The 19,097-nt window shown below is 41.0% G+C and overlaps 1 protein-coding gene across 1 annotated transcript; it reads left to right on the forward strand.

Moving 5' to 3' along the window:
* Nucleotides 1-34: 34 nt before the first annotated feature.
* Nucleotides 35-18,641, forward strand: MITD1 (microtubule interacting and trafficking domain containing 1). Its single transcript, XM_055400621.2, has 7 exons — nt 35-232; nt 13,672-13,773; nt 16,207-16,343; nt 16,428-16,514; nt 17,450-17,565; nt 18,268-18,328; nt 18,423-18,641. The coding sequence occupies exons 1-7, from the start codon at nt 82-84 to the stop codon at nt 18,516-18,518; spliced, it is 750 nt and encodes a 249-aa protein (XP_055256596.1). The 5' UTR covers nt 35-81; the 3' UTR covers nt 18,519-18,641.
* The last annotated feature ends 456 nt before the right edge of the window (nt 18,642-19,097 follow it).

Below are 19,097 nucleotides of genomic sequence, written 5' to 3' on the forward strand. Positions count from 1 at the left end.
GGCGTCACGTGACCGCGGTCGGGCGCGCCGCAGACCCACCCACCAAGGAATAGGTAGACGCCGACAGTAGTTTCCGGGATCATGGCGAGGTCCGGCCAGGCGCAGGACGCTGGGAGCGCAGCTGCAGTCACTGTGATAAAGCGGGCGTTGGAACTAGAGTCCGAGTCCCGGTACCCGCAGGCTCTGGTGTGTTACCAGGAGGGGATCGATCTGCTCCTGCAGGTTCTGAAAGGTGAGCAGTGAGCCGGGGAGCGGAGACTGGAGGAAATGGAGTTGCAATCCGTCTTGCCTGAGTGGGAATGAAAGAGTTAAAACGATTCCTTTCGCCGCGAGACAGCAGTGAAATACAGATGGGGTATTCTTCAGGACAGGTGGACTGGTTTCTTTTATATCTTTATTAGACTAATGTCGTCAATGAAAGAGAGGTTCAGTTGAGTTCAGTCGCTCAGTCGTGTTCGACTCTGCGACCCCATGAATCACAGCACGCCAGGCCTCCCTGTCCATCGCCAACTCCCGGAGTTTACTCAGACTTATGTCCATCGAGTCGGTGATGCCATCCAGCCATCGCATCCTCTGTCGTCCCCTTCTCGTCCTGCCCCCAAACCCTCCCAGCATCAGAGTCTTTTCCAGTGAGTCAACTCTTCGCATGAGGTGACCAAAGTATTGGAGTTTCAGCTTTAGCATCAGTCCTTCCAATGAACACCCAGGACTGATCTCCTTTCAAATGGACTGGTTGGATCTTCTTGCAGTCCAAGGGACTCTCAAGAGTCTTTTCCAGCACCACGGTTCAAAAGCATCAATTCTTCGACGATCAGCTCTCTTAACAGTCCAACTCGCACATCCATACATGACCACTGGAAAAACCACAGCCTTGACTAGACGGACATTGGTTGGCAAAGTAATGTCTCTGCTTTTTAATATGCTATCTAGGTTGGTCATAACTTTCCTTCCAAGGAGTAAGTGTCTTTTAATTTCATGGCTGCAGTCACCATCTGCAATGATTTTGGAGCCCCCCAAAAATAAAGTCAGCCACGGTTTCCACTGTTTCTCCATCTATTTCCTTTGAGGTGATGGGACCTGATGCCATGATCTTAGTTTTCTGAATGTTGAGCTTCAAGCCAACTTTTTCACTCTCCTCTTTCACTTTCATCAAGAGGCTTTTTAGTTCCTCTTCACTTTCTGCCATAAGGGTGGTGTCATCTGCATATCTGAGAGAGGTTGCTGTTGTAGAATTTTAAGAGGTAACTAGATGTAATAGTTGGAGAAGGCAACGGCAACCGACTCCCGTACTCTTGCCTGGAGAATCCCAGGGATGGAGGAGCCTGGTCGGCTGCAGTCCATGGGGTCACAAACAGTTAGACATGACTGAGTGACTTCACTTTCACTTTTCACTTTCATGCATTGGAGAAGGAAATGGCAACCCACTCCAGTGTTCTTGCCTGGAGAATCCCAGGGACGGCGGAGCCTGGTGGGCTGCCGTCTGTGGGGTCACACAGAGTCAGACATGGCTTAAGCGACTTAGCAGCAGCAGCAGCAGAAGATGTAATAGTTGCCTTGAAGGGACTTGGGTTTGAACGAAGTGTGTAAAACATTTGAGGACCAATTTAGGAAGATTGTATATGGAACAAGTAGCAATAAAATTATTAACTTTGTTAGGTAGTATGGTATTTTTCAAACTCTATTCTTAATTTTAGGGGTGCAGACTAACATGTTTGGGAAGGAATTGTCATGATGTGTGAATTTGAACGTTGAAGCAAATATGACAAAATGCTAACAATTTTTAAATCTAGGTGATAGATAATAAGGGTGTTCATTACACCCTTTTCCTTATTTTTCTCATTAAACATTTTCATTATAAGTTAAAAAAAACTAATAAGGGCCTATTGTATAGCATGGGGAACTCTACTCAGTACTCTGTAATGACTTACATGGGAAAAGAATTTTAACAAGAGTGAATATAGGTGTATGTATAACTGATTCACTTTGCCGTACCCATGCAACTACCACAGCATTGTAAATCAACTATGAAAGTATTTGTTGCTCAGTCATGTGGGATTCTTTGTGACCCCATGGACTGTAGCCTGCCAGGCTCCTCTGTCCATGGGATTTTTCAGGCAAGAATACTGGAGTGGGTCTTCCTGACCCAGGGATTGAGCCAGTGTTTCCTATGTCTCCTGCATTGGCAGGTGGGTTCTTTATCACTAGTGCCACCTGCGAAGTCCAACTATACTCCAATTTAAGTTTCTTTATTAGAAATGGATATACTGAAATTTCGTGTGAGAAATGTATAGGATTGTGAGAGTTAAGACTTTCTGTTACGTGGTTATTCAGTGTTGTTGTTGTTGTTGAGCCGTTCAGTCATCCAGTCATGTCCGACTCTTTGTGACCCCATGGACTGCAGCATGCCAGGCCTCCCTGCCCCTCACCATCTCCCATAGTTTGCTGAAATTCATGTCCATTCCATCAGTTGATGCCATCCAGCCATCTCATCGTCTGATGCCCTCTTCTCCTTCTGCCCTCAATCTTTCCCAGCATCAGGGACTTTTCCAATGAGTTGGCTGTTCGCATCAGATGACCAATTCAGTGTTGAGAAGTACCCAAATAACCGTAACACTGAGCACAATCCCTTGCAGGTAATAAACATGTAATTATATGTTAATTGACTTAAAATGAGCCCCTGCTCCCCATCCTCTTGTGTTCCCATTCTGGCCCCAAATCTCCCCTCTATGCCTTTTTGCCTGCATATTTCTGATATGTTTCAGAAGCTTTGAGACAGCAGAGGCTGCTATTCAGTGTACAGTGCTTTTCTTAGAACTCTAAAACCCTCCCTTGGGCAGAGACCATTTGATGATGGTGATAATAAGAGTAACTATCGTTTATAAGTCTTGAGTGGTAGGCAGTGTGCAGAGCACATTAGAAGCATGATCCCAATTCGTCCTTACGGTTGCCCTATGAAGTATGAGGTGATGTTACCCTCATTTTAACAGCATAAAAAGCAAAGTTCACTTTTCAGTTCTGCCACCATTGGTAGAGTCACAATTGGAACCCAGGGCTTTAGCGACTCTGCTATGCTGACTCCCAGAAAGGGACATGCATACAGTGTTGGACTCTGAAGCAGCAGCAGAATCCCAGGAGTTCTGCTCCTGTGTGCTCCACTGATCCTGTGGGGGTTAAAGAGACAGTGACATGATCTTGAAGGTTAAGATATGAATGCAAATAACTGTACTGCAGGGAATAAGTGCCAAGAGCCATGGAAACAAATGCAATGAGGATTTAAACAGCCAGTGGTCATTTGGGGATGGAAAGGTGGGGGTTGGTTTTGACAGGAGTTTTGGAAGGTTAAGTAGAATTTTATAAACTCAGCTAAAAGTGGTCCAGTTCTGTCTGTGCTGTTTTACTAAATAAGTGGTTCAATTCACTTTAGCATATACCTGTTGAGGAAGAGGAGAAGTTTAAAGGTAGACTGATGCTTGGAGCATGCTGTGGATGGCTTTGACTGCCCGGAGATTTTAACTCATTCCACTGACAAGGAGAAGCTAAAGTTTCTGCGAAGGAGTGACATAATTAAAGTTGCATTTCAAGGCCTGCCTCTCTTAGGCATATGTTTTTCTCCCAAATATTTGCATGACCTATTCTCTTTCCTCTTTCAGGTATTTATACAAATATCACCTTATTTGTGAGGCCATTCCCTGACCCCCAATGAGAAATTACAACACCCATCCCAGGACTCCCTTAACCTTCTTCCTTGCTTTATTTAATAGCACTTTATCACAATTTAACATATGTGTTTTACCAATTTATCTCTGTTGTTGTCTTTTAACCCATTTGAATAATAGTGGGGAGTAGTGTTTTGTTTTATTAACTGCTGTGTCTCCAGTGCTTAGAATAATGCCTGGCATGTGGTAAGTTCTCAGTAAATATTTCTTGAATAAATGAGTGAACAGGGCAAGAGTGTAGGAGAGACATGAACCTGAAGAGACTGAAGTCAAGCAGATCAATTAATGAGCTCCTGCAGGAGTCAAGATGAGAGGAGATAAGGACCTGAATGAACCGTGACCTGAATGACGCCACTTATTAGGAAAGTGAGAGGACAGAGTGGGCACTGAATTACTGGCATTGGCTCATTGATTAGATGTGGGAGTGAGTTTCCAATGGGACTTGGAGATGGCTGTATGATGAAACCTGGAAGACAAAGTCATGTTTGAAGAATGGGTCAAACTGCGATCAAGGATAATGATTAAGAAAGAGGACAGGGGAAATAGAGTTTATTTATAGGCAGTAGCAAAGTAACAGTAGAGTTAAGAAAACAGGTGTTAGATAAAATCTGGTTCTCAAGGAAGCCGAGAGGGCAGTGTATAAAGAAGTTAAGTAGATGATAATGATACTGACAACATTTATTGAGTATTTCCTGCACGCTAGTCTCATAATTTGTTATTGTTCAGATGCTAAGTCAGGTCAACTCTTTGCAATTAGTTTTTCATAATTAGTCCTCTCCACAATTTTCTAGGGTACTGTTACTCTTTCCGTGTTAGACAAAAAGATAAAAAGAGGTTGAATAACTGGCCAAGGTCACACAGCTAAAAGTGGCAAAGCAGGTTTTGTTTTTTAATTCCTTTTTGACTGTGCTGGGTCTTTGTTGCAGCGTTGGTTTTCTAGTTGAGGCAGATGGCCTTAGTTGCCCTGTGGCATGTGGGATCTTAGTTCCCTGACCAGGGATTGAACCCAAGTCCCCTGCATTGAAAGGCGTATTCTTAACCTCTGGACCACCAAGGAAATCCCCAAACGTTATATTTTAGTTGTTGTTTTTTTTTTTCTCACAACAGTATGGATTAAGAATTCTGAAACTGCTTGGTGTCTGTACTGAACTTGAAAGTGAAAGTATTAGTTGCTCAGTTATGTCCGACTCTTTGCAACCCCATGAGCCTGCCAGGCTCCTCTGTCCATGGGATTCTCCAGGCAAGAATACTGGAGTGGGTAGCCATTTCCTTCCCCAGGGGATCTTCCCTACCCAGGGATCTAACCAGGAACAAGCTAGTAAATATATTGTGGATAGTGAAAGAAGTTACAGGTAAGGGAAGGAGGAAGGCTAGAATGAACCCTTTGGGGTCAAAGTTAACATGAATTTGTGGGTTTTGGTGCAAATGAACAGATACAGCAATAGAGATGTATGTATTAGTAAACCTCTGTAGATTTTCTGCCTGTATTGACAGAAAAGCTCTAGAGTTTCCCCAAGCCACAATGAGCACACTTAGCACTCAGAATATCATCTCTTGTTACCATTCTCCAGTAAGTGAAACCAAAGTCTCTGGGAGAAATGGTTGATTCTGGGGCTGGAGCAAGAAAACTACAGCGTTTTGCACCAAAATGTAAGGAAGTAGTCAAAAAATAATGGTGTACGTCAAAAGAACACAGGAACCAGCACAAGGAGCCCTCAAAGCCAATGCTGATAATATTTAAGCAAGAAAATGACGATAGTTTCCCAAAAGCCCAGGACCAGATGGCTTCACAGGAGAATTCTTTCAAACATTTAGAGAAGAGCTAATGCCTATCCTTCTAAAACTCTTCCAAAAAATGCTTGCAGAGAAAGGAACACTTCCAAACTCATTTTATGAGGCCACCATCATCCTGATACCAAAACCAGACAAAGACAACACAAAAAAAAAAACTACAGGCCAATATCACTGATGAACATAGATGCAAAAATCCTCAACAAAATTCTAGCAAACACAATTTAGCAACACATCAAATAGTCCATACACCATGATCAAGTTGGGTTTATTCCAAGAATGCAAGGATTTTTCAATATATGCAAATTAATCAATGTGGTACACCATATTAACAAATTGAAAGATAAAAAGCATATGATAATCTCAATAGGTTCAGAAAAAGTCTTTGACAAAATTCAGCACCCATTTATGATTCAGTTCAGTTCAGTTCAGTAGCTCAGTCGTGTCCGACATTTGCGACCCCATGAATCACAGCACGCCAGGCCTCCCTGTCCATCGCCAACTCCCAGAGTTCACTCAGACTCACGTCCATTGAGTCGGTGATGCCATCCAGCCATCTCATTCTCTATCGTCCCCGTCTCCTCCTGCCCCCAACCCCTCCCAGCATCAGAGTCTTTTCCAGTGAGTCAACTCGTCGCATGAGGTGGCCAAAGTATTAGACTTTAGCATCAGTCCTTCCAATGAACACCCAGGACTGATCTCCTCTACGATGGACTCGTTGGATCTCCTTGCAGTCCAAGGGACTCTCAAGAGTCTTCTCCAACACCACAGTTCAAAAGCATCAATTCTTCGGCGATCAGCTTTCTTCACAGTCCAATTCTCACATCCATACATGACCACTGGAAAAACCATAGCCTTGACTAGATGGACCTTGGTTGACAAAGTAATGTTTCTGCTTTTTAATATGCTATCTAGGTTGGTCATAACTTTTCTTCTAAGGAGTAAGCGTCTTTTAATTTCATGGCTGCAATCACCATCTGCAGTGATTTTGGAGCCAAAAAAAGTAAAGTCTGACACTGTTTCCACTGTTTCCCCATCTATTTGCCATGAAGTGATGGGACCAGATGCCATGAACTTAGTTTTCTGAATGTTGAGCTTTAAGCCAACTTCTTCACTCTCCTCTTTCACTTTCATCAAGAGGCTCTTTAGTTCCTCTTCACTTTCTGCCATAATGGTGGTGTCATCTGCATATCTGAGGTTATTGAGACTTCTCCCAGCAATCTTGATTCCAGCTTATGCTTCTTCCAGCCCAGCGTTCCTCGTGATGTACTCTGCATATAAGTTAAATAAGCCGGATGACAATATACAGCCTTGAGGTACTCCTTTGCCTATTTGGAACCAGTCTGTTGTTCCATGTCCAGTTCTAACTGTTGCTTCCTGACCTGCATATAGGTTTCTCAAGAGGCAGGTCAGGTGATCTGGTATTCCCATCTCTTTAAGAATTTTCCACAGTTTATTGTGATCCACACATTAAAACTCTTCAAAAAATGGGCATAGAAGAAACCTACCTCAACATAGTAAAGGCCATATATGATAAGCCTATGGCAAACATTATTCTCAATGTTAAAAAACTGAAAGCATTCCCCCTAAGATCAGGAACAAGACAAGGGTGTCCACTTTCACCAGTATTATTCAACATAGTTACAGCAATCAGAGAAGAAAAAGAAATAAAAGGAATCCAGATCAGAAAAGAAGTAAAGATCTTACTGTTTGCAGATGACATGATACTGTACATAGAAAACCCTAAAGATAGTTCAGAAAATTACTAGAGCTAATCAGTGAATTTAGCAAAGATACAGGATACAAAATCAATACACAGAAATAACTTACATTTCTATATACTTATATACTAAGAATGAAAAATCAGAAAGAGAAATTAAGGACTCATTCCCATTCACCACTGCAACAAAAAGAATTAAATAGGAGTAAACTTACCTAAGGAGACAAAAGAACTGTACACAGAAAATTATAAAACACTAAGGAAAGAAATCAAAGACTACATAAACAGATGGAGAGATATTCCATGTTCCTGGGTAGGAAGAATCAAGATTGTGAAAATGACTGTGCTACCAAATGCAATCTACAGATTCAGTGTAATCCCTATCAAGTTACCAATGGCATTTTTCACAGAACTAGAACAAAAAATTTCACAATTCATATGGAAACACAAAAGATCCCAAATAGCCAAAGCTGTCTTGAGAAAGAAGAATGGAGCTGGAAGAATCAAACTCCCTGACTTCATATTATACTACAAAGCCACAGTCATCAAGACAGTATGGAACTGGCACAAAAACAGAAATATAGGCTAATGGAGCAAGATTGAAAGCCCAGAAATAAACCCATGCACCTGTGGATACCTTATTGTTGACAAAGGAGGCAAGAATATACAATGGGGCAAAGACAGGCTTTTCAGCAAATAGTGCTGGGAAAACTGGACAGCTACATGTAAAAGAATGAAATTAGAACACTTCCTAACACCATACACAAAGATAAACTCAAAATGGATTAAAGACCTAAATGTAAGACCAGAAACTGTAAAACTCTTAGAGGAAAACACAGGCAGAACACTCGATGACATAAAGCAAGATTCTGTAAGACCCACCTTCTAGAGTAACGGAAATAAAAACAAAAATAAACAAGTAGGACCTGATTAAACTTAAAAGCTTTTGCACAGCAAAGGAAACTATAAGCAAGGTGAAAAGACAGTCCTCAGAATGAGAGAAAATAATAGCAAATGAAACAACTGACAAAGGATTAATTTCCAAAATATACAAGCAGGTCATACAACACAATGCCAGAAAAACAACCCAATCAAAAAGAGGGGAAAAGGCCTAAAGAGACATTTCTCCAAAAAAGATGTACAGATGGCTAACCAGCTCATGAAAAGATGCTCTATATCACTCATTATTAGAGAAATGCAAATCAAAACTACAATGAGATATCACCTCACACCAGTCAGAATGACCATCATCAAAAAGTCTACAAACAATAAATGCTGGAGAGCATGTGGAGAAAAGGGAACGCTCTTGCACTGTTGGTGGGAATGTAAATTGATATAGCCACTATGGAAGACAGTATGGAGATTCCTTTAAAAACTAGGAATAAAACCACTATATGACCCAGCAATCCCACTTCTAGGCATATACCCTGAGGAAACCAAAATTGAAAAAGACACATGTACCCTAATGTTCATTACAGCACTATTTATAATAGCTAGAACATGGAAGCAGCCTAGGTGTCCATCGACAGATGATTGGATAAAGAAGTTATGGTACATATACACAGTGGAATATTACTACATTTTTATATTACACCATAAAAAGGAACACATTTGAGTAAGTTCTGATGAGGTGGATGAACCTAGAACCTATTATACAGAGTGAAGTGAGTCAGAAAGAGAAAGATAAATATCATATTCTAAGGCATACATATGGAATCTAGAAAAATGGTACTGAAGAATTTATTTACAGGACAGCAATGGAGACATTCAGAAAACAAAGATCATGGCATCTGGTCCCATCACTTCATGGGAAATAGATGGGGAAACAGTGGAAACAGTGTCAGACTTTATTTTGGGGGGCTCCAAAATCACTGCAGATGCTGATTGCAGCCATGAAATTAAAAGACGCTTGCTCCTTGGAAGGAAAGTTATGACCAACCTAGATAGCATATTAAAAAGCAGAGACATTACTTTGCCAACAAAGGTCTGTCTAGTCAAGGCTATGGTTTTTCCCGTGGTCATGTATGGATGTGAGAGTTGGACTGTGAAGAAAGCTGATCGCCGAAGAATTGATGCTTTTGAACTGTGGTGCTGGAGAAGACTCTTGAGAGTCCCTTGGACTGCAAAGAGATCCAACCAGTCCATTCTAAAGGAGATCAATCCTGGGTGTTCATTGGAAGGACTGATGTTAAAGCTGAAACTACAATACTTTGGCCACCTCATGTGATGAGTTGACTCACTGGAAAAGACTCTGATGCTGGGAGGGGTTGGGGGCAGGAGGAGACGGGGACTACAGAGAATGAGATGGCTGGATGGCATCACCGACTCGATGGACATGAGTTTGAGTGAACTCCGGGAGTTGGTGATGGACAGGGAGGCCTGGTGTGCTGTGATTCATGGGGTCGCAAAGAGTCGGACACGACTGAGCGACTGAACTGAACTGAACTGAAAGGTGAAAAAGACATAGAGAATAGACTTATGGACATGGGGAGAGGGGAGGAGAGGGTGAGATGTATGGAAAGAGTAACATGGAAACTTACCTTACCATGTATAAAATAGATAGCCAACGGGAATTTGCTGTATGGCTCAGGAAACTCAGACAGGGGCTCTGTATCAATCTAGAGGAAAGGGATGGGGCAGGAGATGGGAGGGAGATTCAAAAGGGAGGGAATATATGTATACCTGTGCCTGATTCATGTTGAGGTTTGACAGAAAACAACAAAGTTCTGTAAAGCAGTTATCCTTCAATAAAAAAATAAAAGAAAATGATGATAGTTTTCAATTACAACCCATAAAGTAAAATACCCATGAGTCCATGTTGACATAAATTATTAGTAGAATAAATAAGTAGATGGGCGAGAAGGGACAGCTTTCCCTTACAGTGGTATTCCAATTAATACATTAAGTGGAAATGATGGAAATAGAAAAATCACCATTTGGCAAATACTGCAGTAGTAATTGCTACAGGGTAAGGCCATCAGTGGGACTTCCTTGGCAGTCCAAGGATTAAGACTTTGCCTTCCAATGCAGGGGGCTCAAGTTCAATCCCTGGTCGGGCAGCTAAGATCCCACATGCTGCACGCCATGGCCGAAAAAAAAAAAAAGACCATCAGTGGATCCTAAAATTAGTGGATGAAGAGTGAAGAGAGAGAGGGTATTTACCCACAAGATAGCTTTTTCATACAAAATAGAAAATAGTGACTTTCAAGTGGAGAAATCTGTGAACTCCACCTTAACCAAGGAATCAAAGTTGACATCTCCAGTAATAAGACATATTGACCTCATGCACCCACTGAGAAGGGCACAACACTTTTGTGATTTTCTTGCTAAAAATGTGTATAACCTCAATCTTATCCTTAGAAAATAGCAGCAGCCCAAAATGAGACACATTCTACAAAATAACTGACTGCGTACTCTTCATAAATGTCAAGGTCATAAAAGGCAGAAACATACTAAAGGAACTATTACAAACTGGAGAAGACTAAGGAGGCAAACCCATGCTATGTGGGATCCTAGACCAGAAAACTTCCTTTAGTGGGATAATTGTTATTCAGTCACCAAGTTGTGTCTGACTCTGCAACCCCACGGACTGCAGCATACCAGGCCTCCCTGTTCTTCACCATCTCCCAAAATTTGCCCAAGTTAATGTGTCCATTGCATCAGTGATGCCATCCATCCATCTCATCCTCTGACGCCCTCTTCTCCTTCTGCCCTCAGTCTTTCCCAGCATCAGGGACTTTTCCAATGAATTGGCTGTTTGCATCAGATGACCAACATACTAGAGCTTCAGCTTCAGCATCAGTCCTTCCAACGAATATTCAGGGTTGATTTCCCTTAAGATTGACTGATTTGATTTCCTTGCTATCCAGGGGACTTTCAGGAGTCTTCTCCAGCACCACAGTTCAAAGGCATCATTTTTTTGGCGTTCTGTCTTCTTTACAGTCCAGCTCTCACATCCATACATGACCACTGGGAAGACCATAGTCTTGACTATACAGACCTTTGTTAGCAAAGTAATGTCTCTGCTTTCAGCACACTGTATAGGTTTGTCATAGCTTTCCTGTCAAGAAACAATCTTCTTCTGACTTCATGACTGTAGTCACCATGTGCAGTGATTTTAGAGCTCAAGAAGAGGAAATCTGTCACTACTTCCACCTTTTCCCCTTCCATTTGTCATGAAGTCGTGGGGCCGGATTCCATGATCTTAGTTCTTTTAGTAGTCACTCTCCTCCTTCACCCTAATCAAGAGGCTCTCTAGTTCCTCTTCACTTTCTGCCATTAGAGTGGCATCATCCACATATCTAAGGTTGTTGATGTTTTTCCCACCTATCTTGATTCCAACTTGTAGCTCATCCAACCCAGCATTTCTCATGATGTGCTCAGCAGCTGTAGGTTAAACAGACAGGGTGACAGCAGACAGCCCTGTCATACTCCTTTCTCAATCTTGAACCAATCAGTTGTTCCAGGCTTCTAACTGTTGCTTCTTGACCTGCATACAGGTTTCTCAGGACACAGGTAAGATGGTCTGGTATTCCCATCTCTTTAAGAGTTTTCCATAGTTTGTTATGATCCACACAGTCAAAGGCTTTTGCATAGTTGATGAAACAGAGGTAGATGTTTTTCTGGAATTCCATTGCTTTCTCTAAGATCCAGCAAATGTTGGCAATTTGATCTCTGGTTCCTCTTCCTTTTCTAAACCCAGCTTGGACATCTGGAACTTCTTGGTTCACATAATGCTGAAGCCTATCATGAAACATTTTAAGCATGACCTTACTAGCATGGGAGATGAGTGCAATTATCCAACTGTTAGCTCATTCTTTAGTACTACCCTTCTTGGGAGCTGGGATGAGGATTGACCTTTTCCAGTCCTGTGGCCACTGCTGAGTCTTCCAGATTTGCTGACATACTGACTGCAACACCTTGCTGGCATCATCCTTTGGGGTTTTGTTTGAATAGTTCTACTGTCATTCCAGGTGGTGCTAGCGGTAAAGAAGTCACCTGTCAGTGCAGGAGATGTAAGAGATGTAGGTTCGATCCCTGGGTCAGGAAGATCTCCTGGAGAGGGGTGTGGCAACCTACTCCAGTATTCTTGCGTGGAGAATCCCATGGACAGAGGAGCCTGGCAGGCCTCAGTCATGGCGTCTTACAGAGTTGTCCACAACTGAAGTGAGTGCGCACTGGATTCCATCACATCCACTAGCTTTAGTAACAGCAGTGAGTCCTAAAGCCCACTTGACTTCGAACTCCAGAATGTCTGGCTCTGGGTGACTGACCACAGCATCAGAGTAATCTGGTTCATTAAGACCTTTTTTGTACAGTTCTTCTGTGTATTCTTTCCATCTCTTCTTGATATCTTCAGCTTCTATAGGTCTTTACTGTTTCTGTCCTTTATTGTGCCCATCTTCGGGTGAAATGTTCCCTTGATATTTCCAATTTTACATCCAACTAGACGCAGAGTTCCAGAGAATAGCACAGAGAGAAAAGAAGACCTTCTTCAATGAACAGTACATGAAACTAGAAGAAAACAATAAAAGGGAAAGACTAGAGATCTCAGGAAAATTGGAAATATCAAGGGAATATTTCACCCAAAGATGGGCACAGTAAAGGACAATAAAGTGGGATAATTAGTGAAATATCAATAAGGTATGTAGATGAGCTAATAGTGTTGTATGAATGTTCATGTGCTTGCTCTGATAATTGTACTGTAGTTATGTAATGTGCTAATATAGGGGAATCTGGATGAAGGGAGTCACTGCCATGTTCCTAGCTTTTCCATAAATATACAATTAATTCAAAATAAAATGTTTTTAAAAACAGAGTTTAAAAATGAAATTAAAGTGAAAAATGAAAGCAGTATTAAAAGGGAAGAAGGAAGGGACCAGAAGTAATTTGTTAACTGGTTGGAGGTGGGGCTTGGGATAAGCTTTTATTGATAAGGGGTCGCACAGAGTCGGACACAACTGAAGTGACTTAGCAGCAGCAGCATACTCAAAAATACCTTTGATTTTTGGGATGGCTGGGAAAATGAGTCAACGTAAGCTGTAAAGGGGAAGTCTGGAATAGAGACTGGTTTTGTGGAAGAAAGATGTTGTTTGCTATCTTTTGATTATGCTAAGATTTCAAATGTATGGGTAATTGGAACAAAATATTCCTCATAGTCAGTGACATGTAATAAGCCACCTTTGTTTCCACACCGGATTGAGTGTCGCCAGCTGTCAGTCACAGTGTCAGAGTCCCCACTGCTAAATAAAGTAGCTTCCGATGCTCAGTGAAAAGGTGAAGGTCGTACAGGATCAAGCTAAATTGGGACCTATTATTTGTGTATTTCAGGACCAAGGTGAACCATGCCAAAGGACAGGAAATCCTTGGAAAACGTAGGAAACACTGCCTGTACCAAAGAGAAAGCCTGTTTGGAATCTTAAGAGTCTGTTTTTTAATTTGTAGGCACCAAAGATGAAACAAAGAAGTGTAATCTCAGAAAAAGAATTTCTGACTACATGGATAGAGCAGAACACATAAAGAAACACGTGGACCAAGAAAAAGAAGGTAAGGAGGGTCTTTTGGAGAGTGTGTGGAGAGAGTGCTCTTGTGATAAAGCTGTCTCACCCAGTGTTTCTGGCTGTGCCCTCTGGAGCTCTGTGTGGTCTGGACTGTTTACCCTTGGGAGCTTACAGCTCTCCTCTGCATTTCCAGTGCTTAACTTTTTTTTTTAATATTTATTTATTAGGCCTCATTGGGTCTTAGTTGCATCACTAAAAAAGGACAGTATGGCAAAACCAATACAATAATGTAATTAGCCTCCAATTAAAATAAATTAAAAAAAAAAAGAAAGTCACAAACAATAAAAAAAAAAAAAGGACCCTGACCAGGGGTCAAACCCAGACCCCTTCACTGGGAGCTCAGAGTCTTAGCCACTAGACCACAAGGGAAGCCCCTTTGCCCCGTTTTGTTTTGTTCTGTGCTCAGGGGAAGGTGGCAGTCAGATACCCTCCTGAGAATTTGAGGACAGCTCTACATACTGCAGAACTTTGCATGCCATTTTAAGGAATTCATGATCCACATGAAGCAGAGCAATACTGAACATAAAGCCTATATTTTATTTGTATCTCCCTTTGTAAAATGACCAAAATATTAAAGTAGCTCAAGAAATGCCTGGGGCTTCTTTGAGATTTTTGTCTTGAATCAGAACGTTTGAGGAGAGATGCAGAAGGTATGGTTCCCTATTTATAATTGGTTCTCTGGGGGCTCCCCAGATGGCGCAGTGGTAAAGAATCAGCCTACCAATGCAGGAGACATGGGTTTGATCCCTGGGTGGGGAAGATCCCCTGGGGGAGGATATGACAACCCACTCCAGTTTTCTTGCCTGGGAAAATCCCATGGACAGAGGAGCCTTGTGGGCTGTAGCCCATGGGGTCACAGAGTCAGATATGACTGAGCACTCACAGTGATGAGAGATGCAGGAGGTATGGTTCCCTTTTTGTAATTAGTTCTCTACTTTTTGAGCGTCCAGTTTACAGACATATAGACACAAATGGCTGTTGCCACCTGACAGTCACAGCTGCTGCATTCTACAGTCAAAGGAACTGCTGTCCTCAAAAAACAAAAACATAGTCCCCCAGCCCTCAGCTCCTGTTTACTCCTGCCCTCTGCACACCTCTTCCTGGTATTCTGTACTATCCCAAACCCTGTGTACCCAGATTAACCTGGCTAGCTGGCTACTTTGTTGAGGAGTAATAAAATTGTTTACTTCATCTCAAATTGAAAACTGCAAGTTTCCCTCTGAAATCTGAAGGAAATAGAGTACCATCAACTTTGTGGCTTAAATACATAGGCTTAAACTAACCTGTGTAACTAGCTTGACTTGAAAACTGATGCACAGTTTGTAACATTTTATGTTTTGAAATATTTGGAACAGAATCCAAACCACTTATTTTCAAACAAAGTTTAAAAGTGCAGCCACTGTATAAATCAGGAATTACTGTTAAGGATCATATTTTTTTAAAAAAAACCTTAAAGGTCTTTGATAACTTATTCAATAATTATTCATTTTGAATGAACAAAAACAATAGAACTCCCCTGCTGACCCTACTGGAGAAGGCAATGGCAAGCCACTCCAGTACTCTTCCCTAGAAAATCACACGGACAGAGGAGCCTGGTGGGCTGCAGACCATGGGGTCGCTACTAGTCAGACATGACTGAGTGACTTCACTTTCACTTTTCACTTTCACACATTGGAGAAGTAAATGGCAGCCCACTCCAGTGTTCTTGCCTGGAGAATCCCAGGGACGGTGGAGCCTGGTCTGCTGCCGTCTATGCGGTCACACAGAGTCAGACACGACTGAAGCGACTTAGCAGCAGCAGCAGCAGCAGCTAACCCTATGGCATTCTAGTCTTTGGCTTGGATTATTAAGAAGTACTGTAAGTTTCTGCTTAACACACTCTCTACAAGTTCTAAGACTCCTAGATTCCACATTATATTGCATTTATATATTTAATGTGTGCTTAGTAACTCACTCAATGTCTGACTCTTTGTGACCCTTTGGACTGTAGCCCTCTGTCCATGGGATTTTTCAGGCAAGAATACTGGAGTGGGTTGAATACTGGAGTTCTCTAGGGAATCTTCCCAACACAAGGATCTAACCTGAGTCTCCTGCATAGCAACTGTCTGGTTCTATAGGATTTAGCTCAAGAAGCTATTCCAAGAAATCTCTGGAATTTCCCACTTGCCTGGCCTCCATGAAGGCAAAACTCCCTCATTGGACGGTTTGCGTTATTTACCTCTGTGTGTGTGTAGCATCTTGCAATGTGTCTGGTATAGATTAATGCATGAGATTAATGCAGCGAAAATGCTCGCTGAGTGCATGAGTTTAAAAACATTAACTTGTATGTGCTCCTGATTTTTCACTGTTTATAAATATAGTTTGTATAAAAAGGAAACAAGTAGTCACTGGTTTTATTACAGAAACTTCTGTTTTGTAGCTGGAAAATATCACAAGCAAATTAAAATAGAAGAGAACGCAACAGGTTTCAGCTACGAGTCCCTTTTTCAAGAATACCTGAGTGAAACAGTTACAGAAGTTTGGATAGAAGATCCTTATATTAGACACACACATCAGGTAGGTGAAATGTACTCACATAGGATGAAACAGTTATTATTTAACATGTACAAGTTAGTAATAACCTATCCTAATGTCTTTCAGCTGTATAACTTCCTCCGGTTTTGTGAGATGCTGGTTAAGAGACCATGTAAAGTAAAAACTATTCATCTTCTCACCTCTCTGGATGAAGTAGGTACCTGAAAGCATTTTCTCTTTCTTAACATCATGAACTTTACTCAGTTGTAGCATGTAGTTCAAGGCAAACTTGGATGTAATGCTTCAACCAGAGCTGTTTCATTGGAAATGAACTTGCTATCTTCATACTCAGTCGCTCAGTTGTGTCCGACCCTTAGCGACCCCATGGACTGTAGCCCACCAGGGTCCTCTGTCCGTGGGATTCTCCAGGCAAGAACACTGAGAGTGGGTTGCCATTTCCTCCTCCAGGAGGTCTTCCCATCCCAGGGATCGAACCTGCTTCTCTTGCGTCTCCTGCATTGGCAGGTGGAGTCTTTACTCCTGAGCCACCTGGGAATAGGCATAAAACACATTGGAGAAAATGCTGTTGATTTTAGTATGATGTACCTTGCATTTGGCCACTTAGCTAAGCTCTCTTATTCAAATAGTTAGTCAATTTAGTTTCTTGGATGTTCTATGAGTCATTCACTCTTGTCTTCAGTATTGATAGTTGCTATCATCTCTATCTTGATTTTGATTTAAATAGGGATAATTCTAAACAATTCCTATTTCCAGGATTTATTTGAGAAGAAAGCCTCATGTGAATAAATAGCACCATTAAAATACATCTTAGGAGATAACACAACCAAGTTGTGTTATGTTCACATTAGAAAAAGGTATGATTATTTTGATAAAAACAGTTGCTCTTAAACTACTTCATCTTCTTTGGTTGCTTCTTTGCAGTAATAGACAGTGAAACTAGTGTAGAATATTTACATTTTAATTCACCTAAGATATACATTGCATATATGTATATGGTGGCTCAGAGGTAAAGAATCTGCCTGCCAATGACACAACTGTGCAACTGAACACACACATTGCATAGCTTAGGAATAATTTAAAATATTAATAACTCGGTCAAAAAATTGATTTTTTTTTCCTATTAACAGGGCACTGGGAAAGAGCAGCAGAGTAGTGGCCTGGAAGAAATAAAACAGTCGCTCAGGAATCATGGAGTGCATTTGGAATTAGAATATTCTTCTTCAATACATGACCGAGAAATTAGGTTAGTATATAGTAATACTTTAATTTTTATGCAGTTGAAAAATACTTATTTTTATTTCTCATAAATTATATATAATTACATATACTATTCCACTTAAATATTAAAAATTTAAATAAAGCTTAATTTTAGTATTTTTCACTTTTGAAGAAAAATAAAACCTGGCTAATTGTGTCCTCTGTGTGAGTTTCCTATTTCCTAATGGAATAAAATTTACATGTTCTGTGTCATCTGAGCAAAGGAAGTACTTTTCTATCCAATTATAAATACAGTATTATGGCATTGGGATAGTTTCCTTTTGGGGTGATACTGTTATTTATTTAATTTGGCTTTACTTCTTATAGTTTATTAAATTTCTAGTTGGTATGACAGGATGCTGTGTTGTGCCCATCAGGGCTTCCTCTGCCCTGGTATATCCCCACCTCTAGGCAGGGGAGTCCCTGAAACATTACCAGTCTGCCTGAGTACACTTGGAAGCCACTTGTTAGCTGAACAGGGAAGCTTTCTCAGGAGGATGAAATTCATGAGGAAGGTATAATTGAATTGTTAAACTCTTTTATCAGCTAATGGTTGTTTTATTTCATTGTAGACACACACCCCATAGGTAAACCCAGTTAGGGGGAGATTTAGCTGACACTTCATACAACTTTGATCATTGTCTGACCTAAATGTCTGGAGTATAATACTATATACTAATTTCAATAGGTTCAACAATGGATGGATGATTAAGATTGGAAGGGGACTTGATTATTTTAAGAAACCACAGGTAGGATATAGTCTTATGTGTGACTGTGCAGCATCCTTTAACAAAATGGCTTGATCCTTTTTGTTAAAAAAAAACTCTTCTCTTCTCTTCTTAGAGTCGTTTTTCCCTTGGATATTGTGATTTTGATTTAAGACCATGTCATGAAACAACAGTGGACATTTTTCATAATAAGCACACAAAAAAAATATGATGGATAATAGCCTCATTTATATATATATATTTCTACTCTAAATGAATGTTGTTTTTTTTTTTTTAACTTTGGACAGATCATTCCTATAATGTATGAATTTAACAATAAATTTTTGTATTTCTACTAATGTATGTGGATTCCTTGTTCAGTTGTGTGACCAATCCTGAATACTTTCATTAATAGGTTACTCAGAGTACTTAGTGTTTCAAGTATAGTTAGTCGAAACATTTCCCCAAATTTTCTCTTATTTGGATGTTGATGAATGAATCAACACCTTAGCCACTGGACCACCCAGGAAGTCCCTACAATTATGTGTCTTTAGCAGACATTTACCTGCATTCAGTTATCCTCTATTACTTAACTCCTTATAAAGGCAAATCAAGCCTTTTAGTAATGCCAGATGCATTTTGCAGCTCACTTAACCTTGACTGGAACATCTGTAATGCTCTGCAGCTTAGCATCAATTGTCTTGGCAAAGCCTATCCCATCGAGATGCCAGTTGACTGGTTGGGGACAGACTAGGTTCCATGGGGATCAGCTGGGAGAGGGGATACTGCTAGAGGCAGTGGGCAGACCAGA

Source organism: Moschus berezovskii, chromosome 11, assembly GCF_049115385.1.
Source record: "Moschus berezovskii isolate FMDL1 chromosome 11, NW_MosBer_1.0, whole genome shotgun sequence".
NCBI classification, from domain to species: domain Eukaryota; kingdom Metazoa; phylum Chordata; class Mammalia; order Artiodactyla; family Moschidae; genus Moschus; species Moschus berezovskii.

Coding starts and splice junctions, on each gene's coding strand:
- MITD1 (XM_055400621.2), top strand. CDS start 82: ATGGCGAGGTCCGGCCAGGCGCAGGACGCTGGGAGCGCAGCTGCAGTC. Junction 233..13,671: donor GCTCCTGCAGGTTCTGAAAG/GTGAGCAGTGAG, acceptor TTTAATTTGTAG/GCACCAAAGATGAAACAAAG. Junction 13,774..16,206: donor CGTGGACCAAGAAAAAGAAG/GTAAGGAGGGTC, acceptor TCTGTTTTGTAG/CTGGAAAATATCACAAGCAA.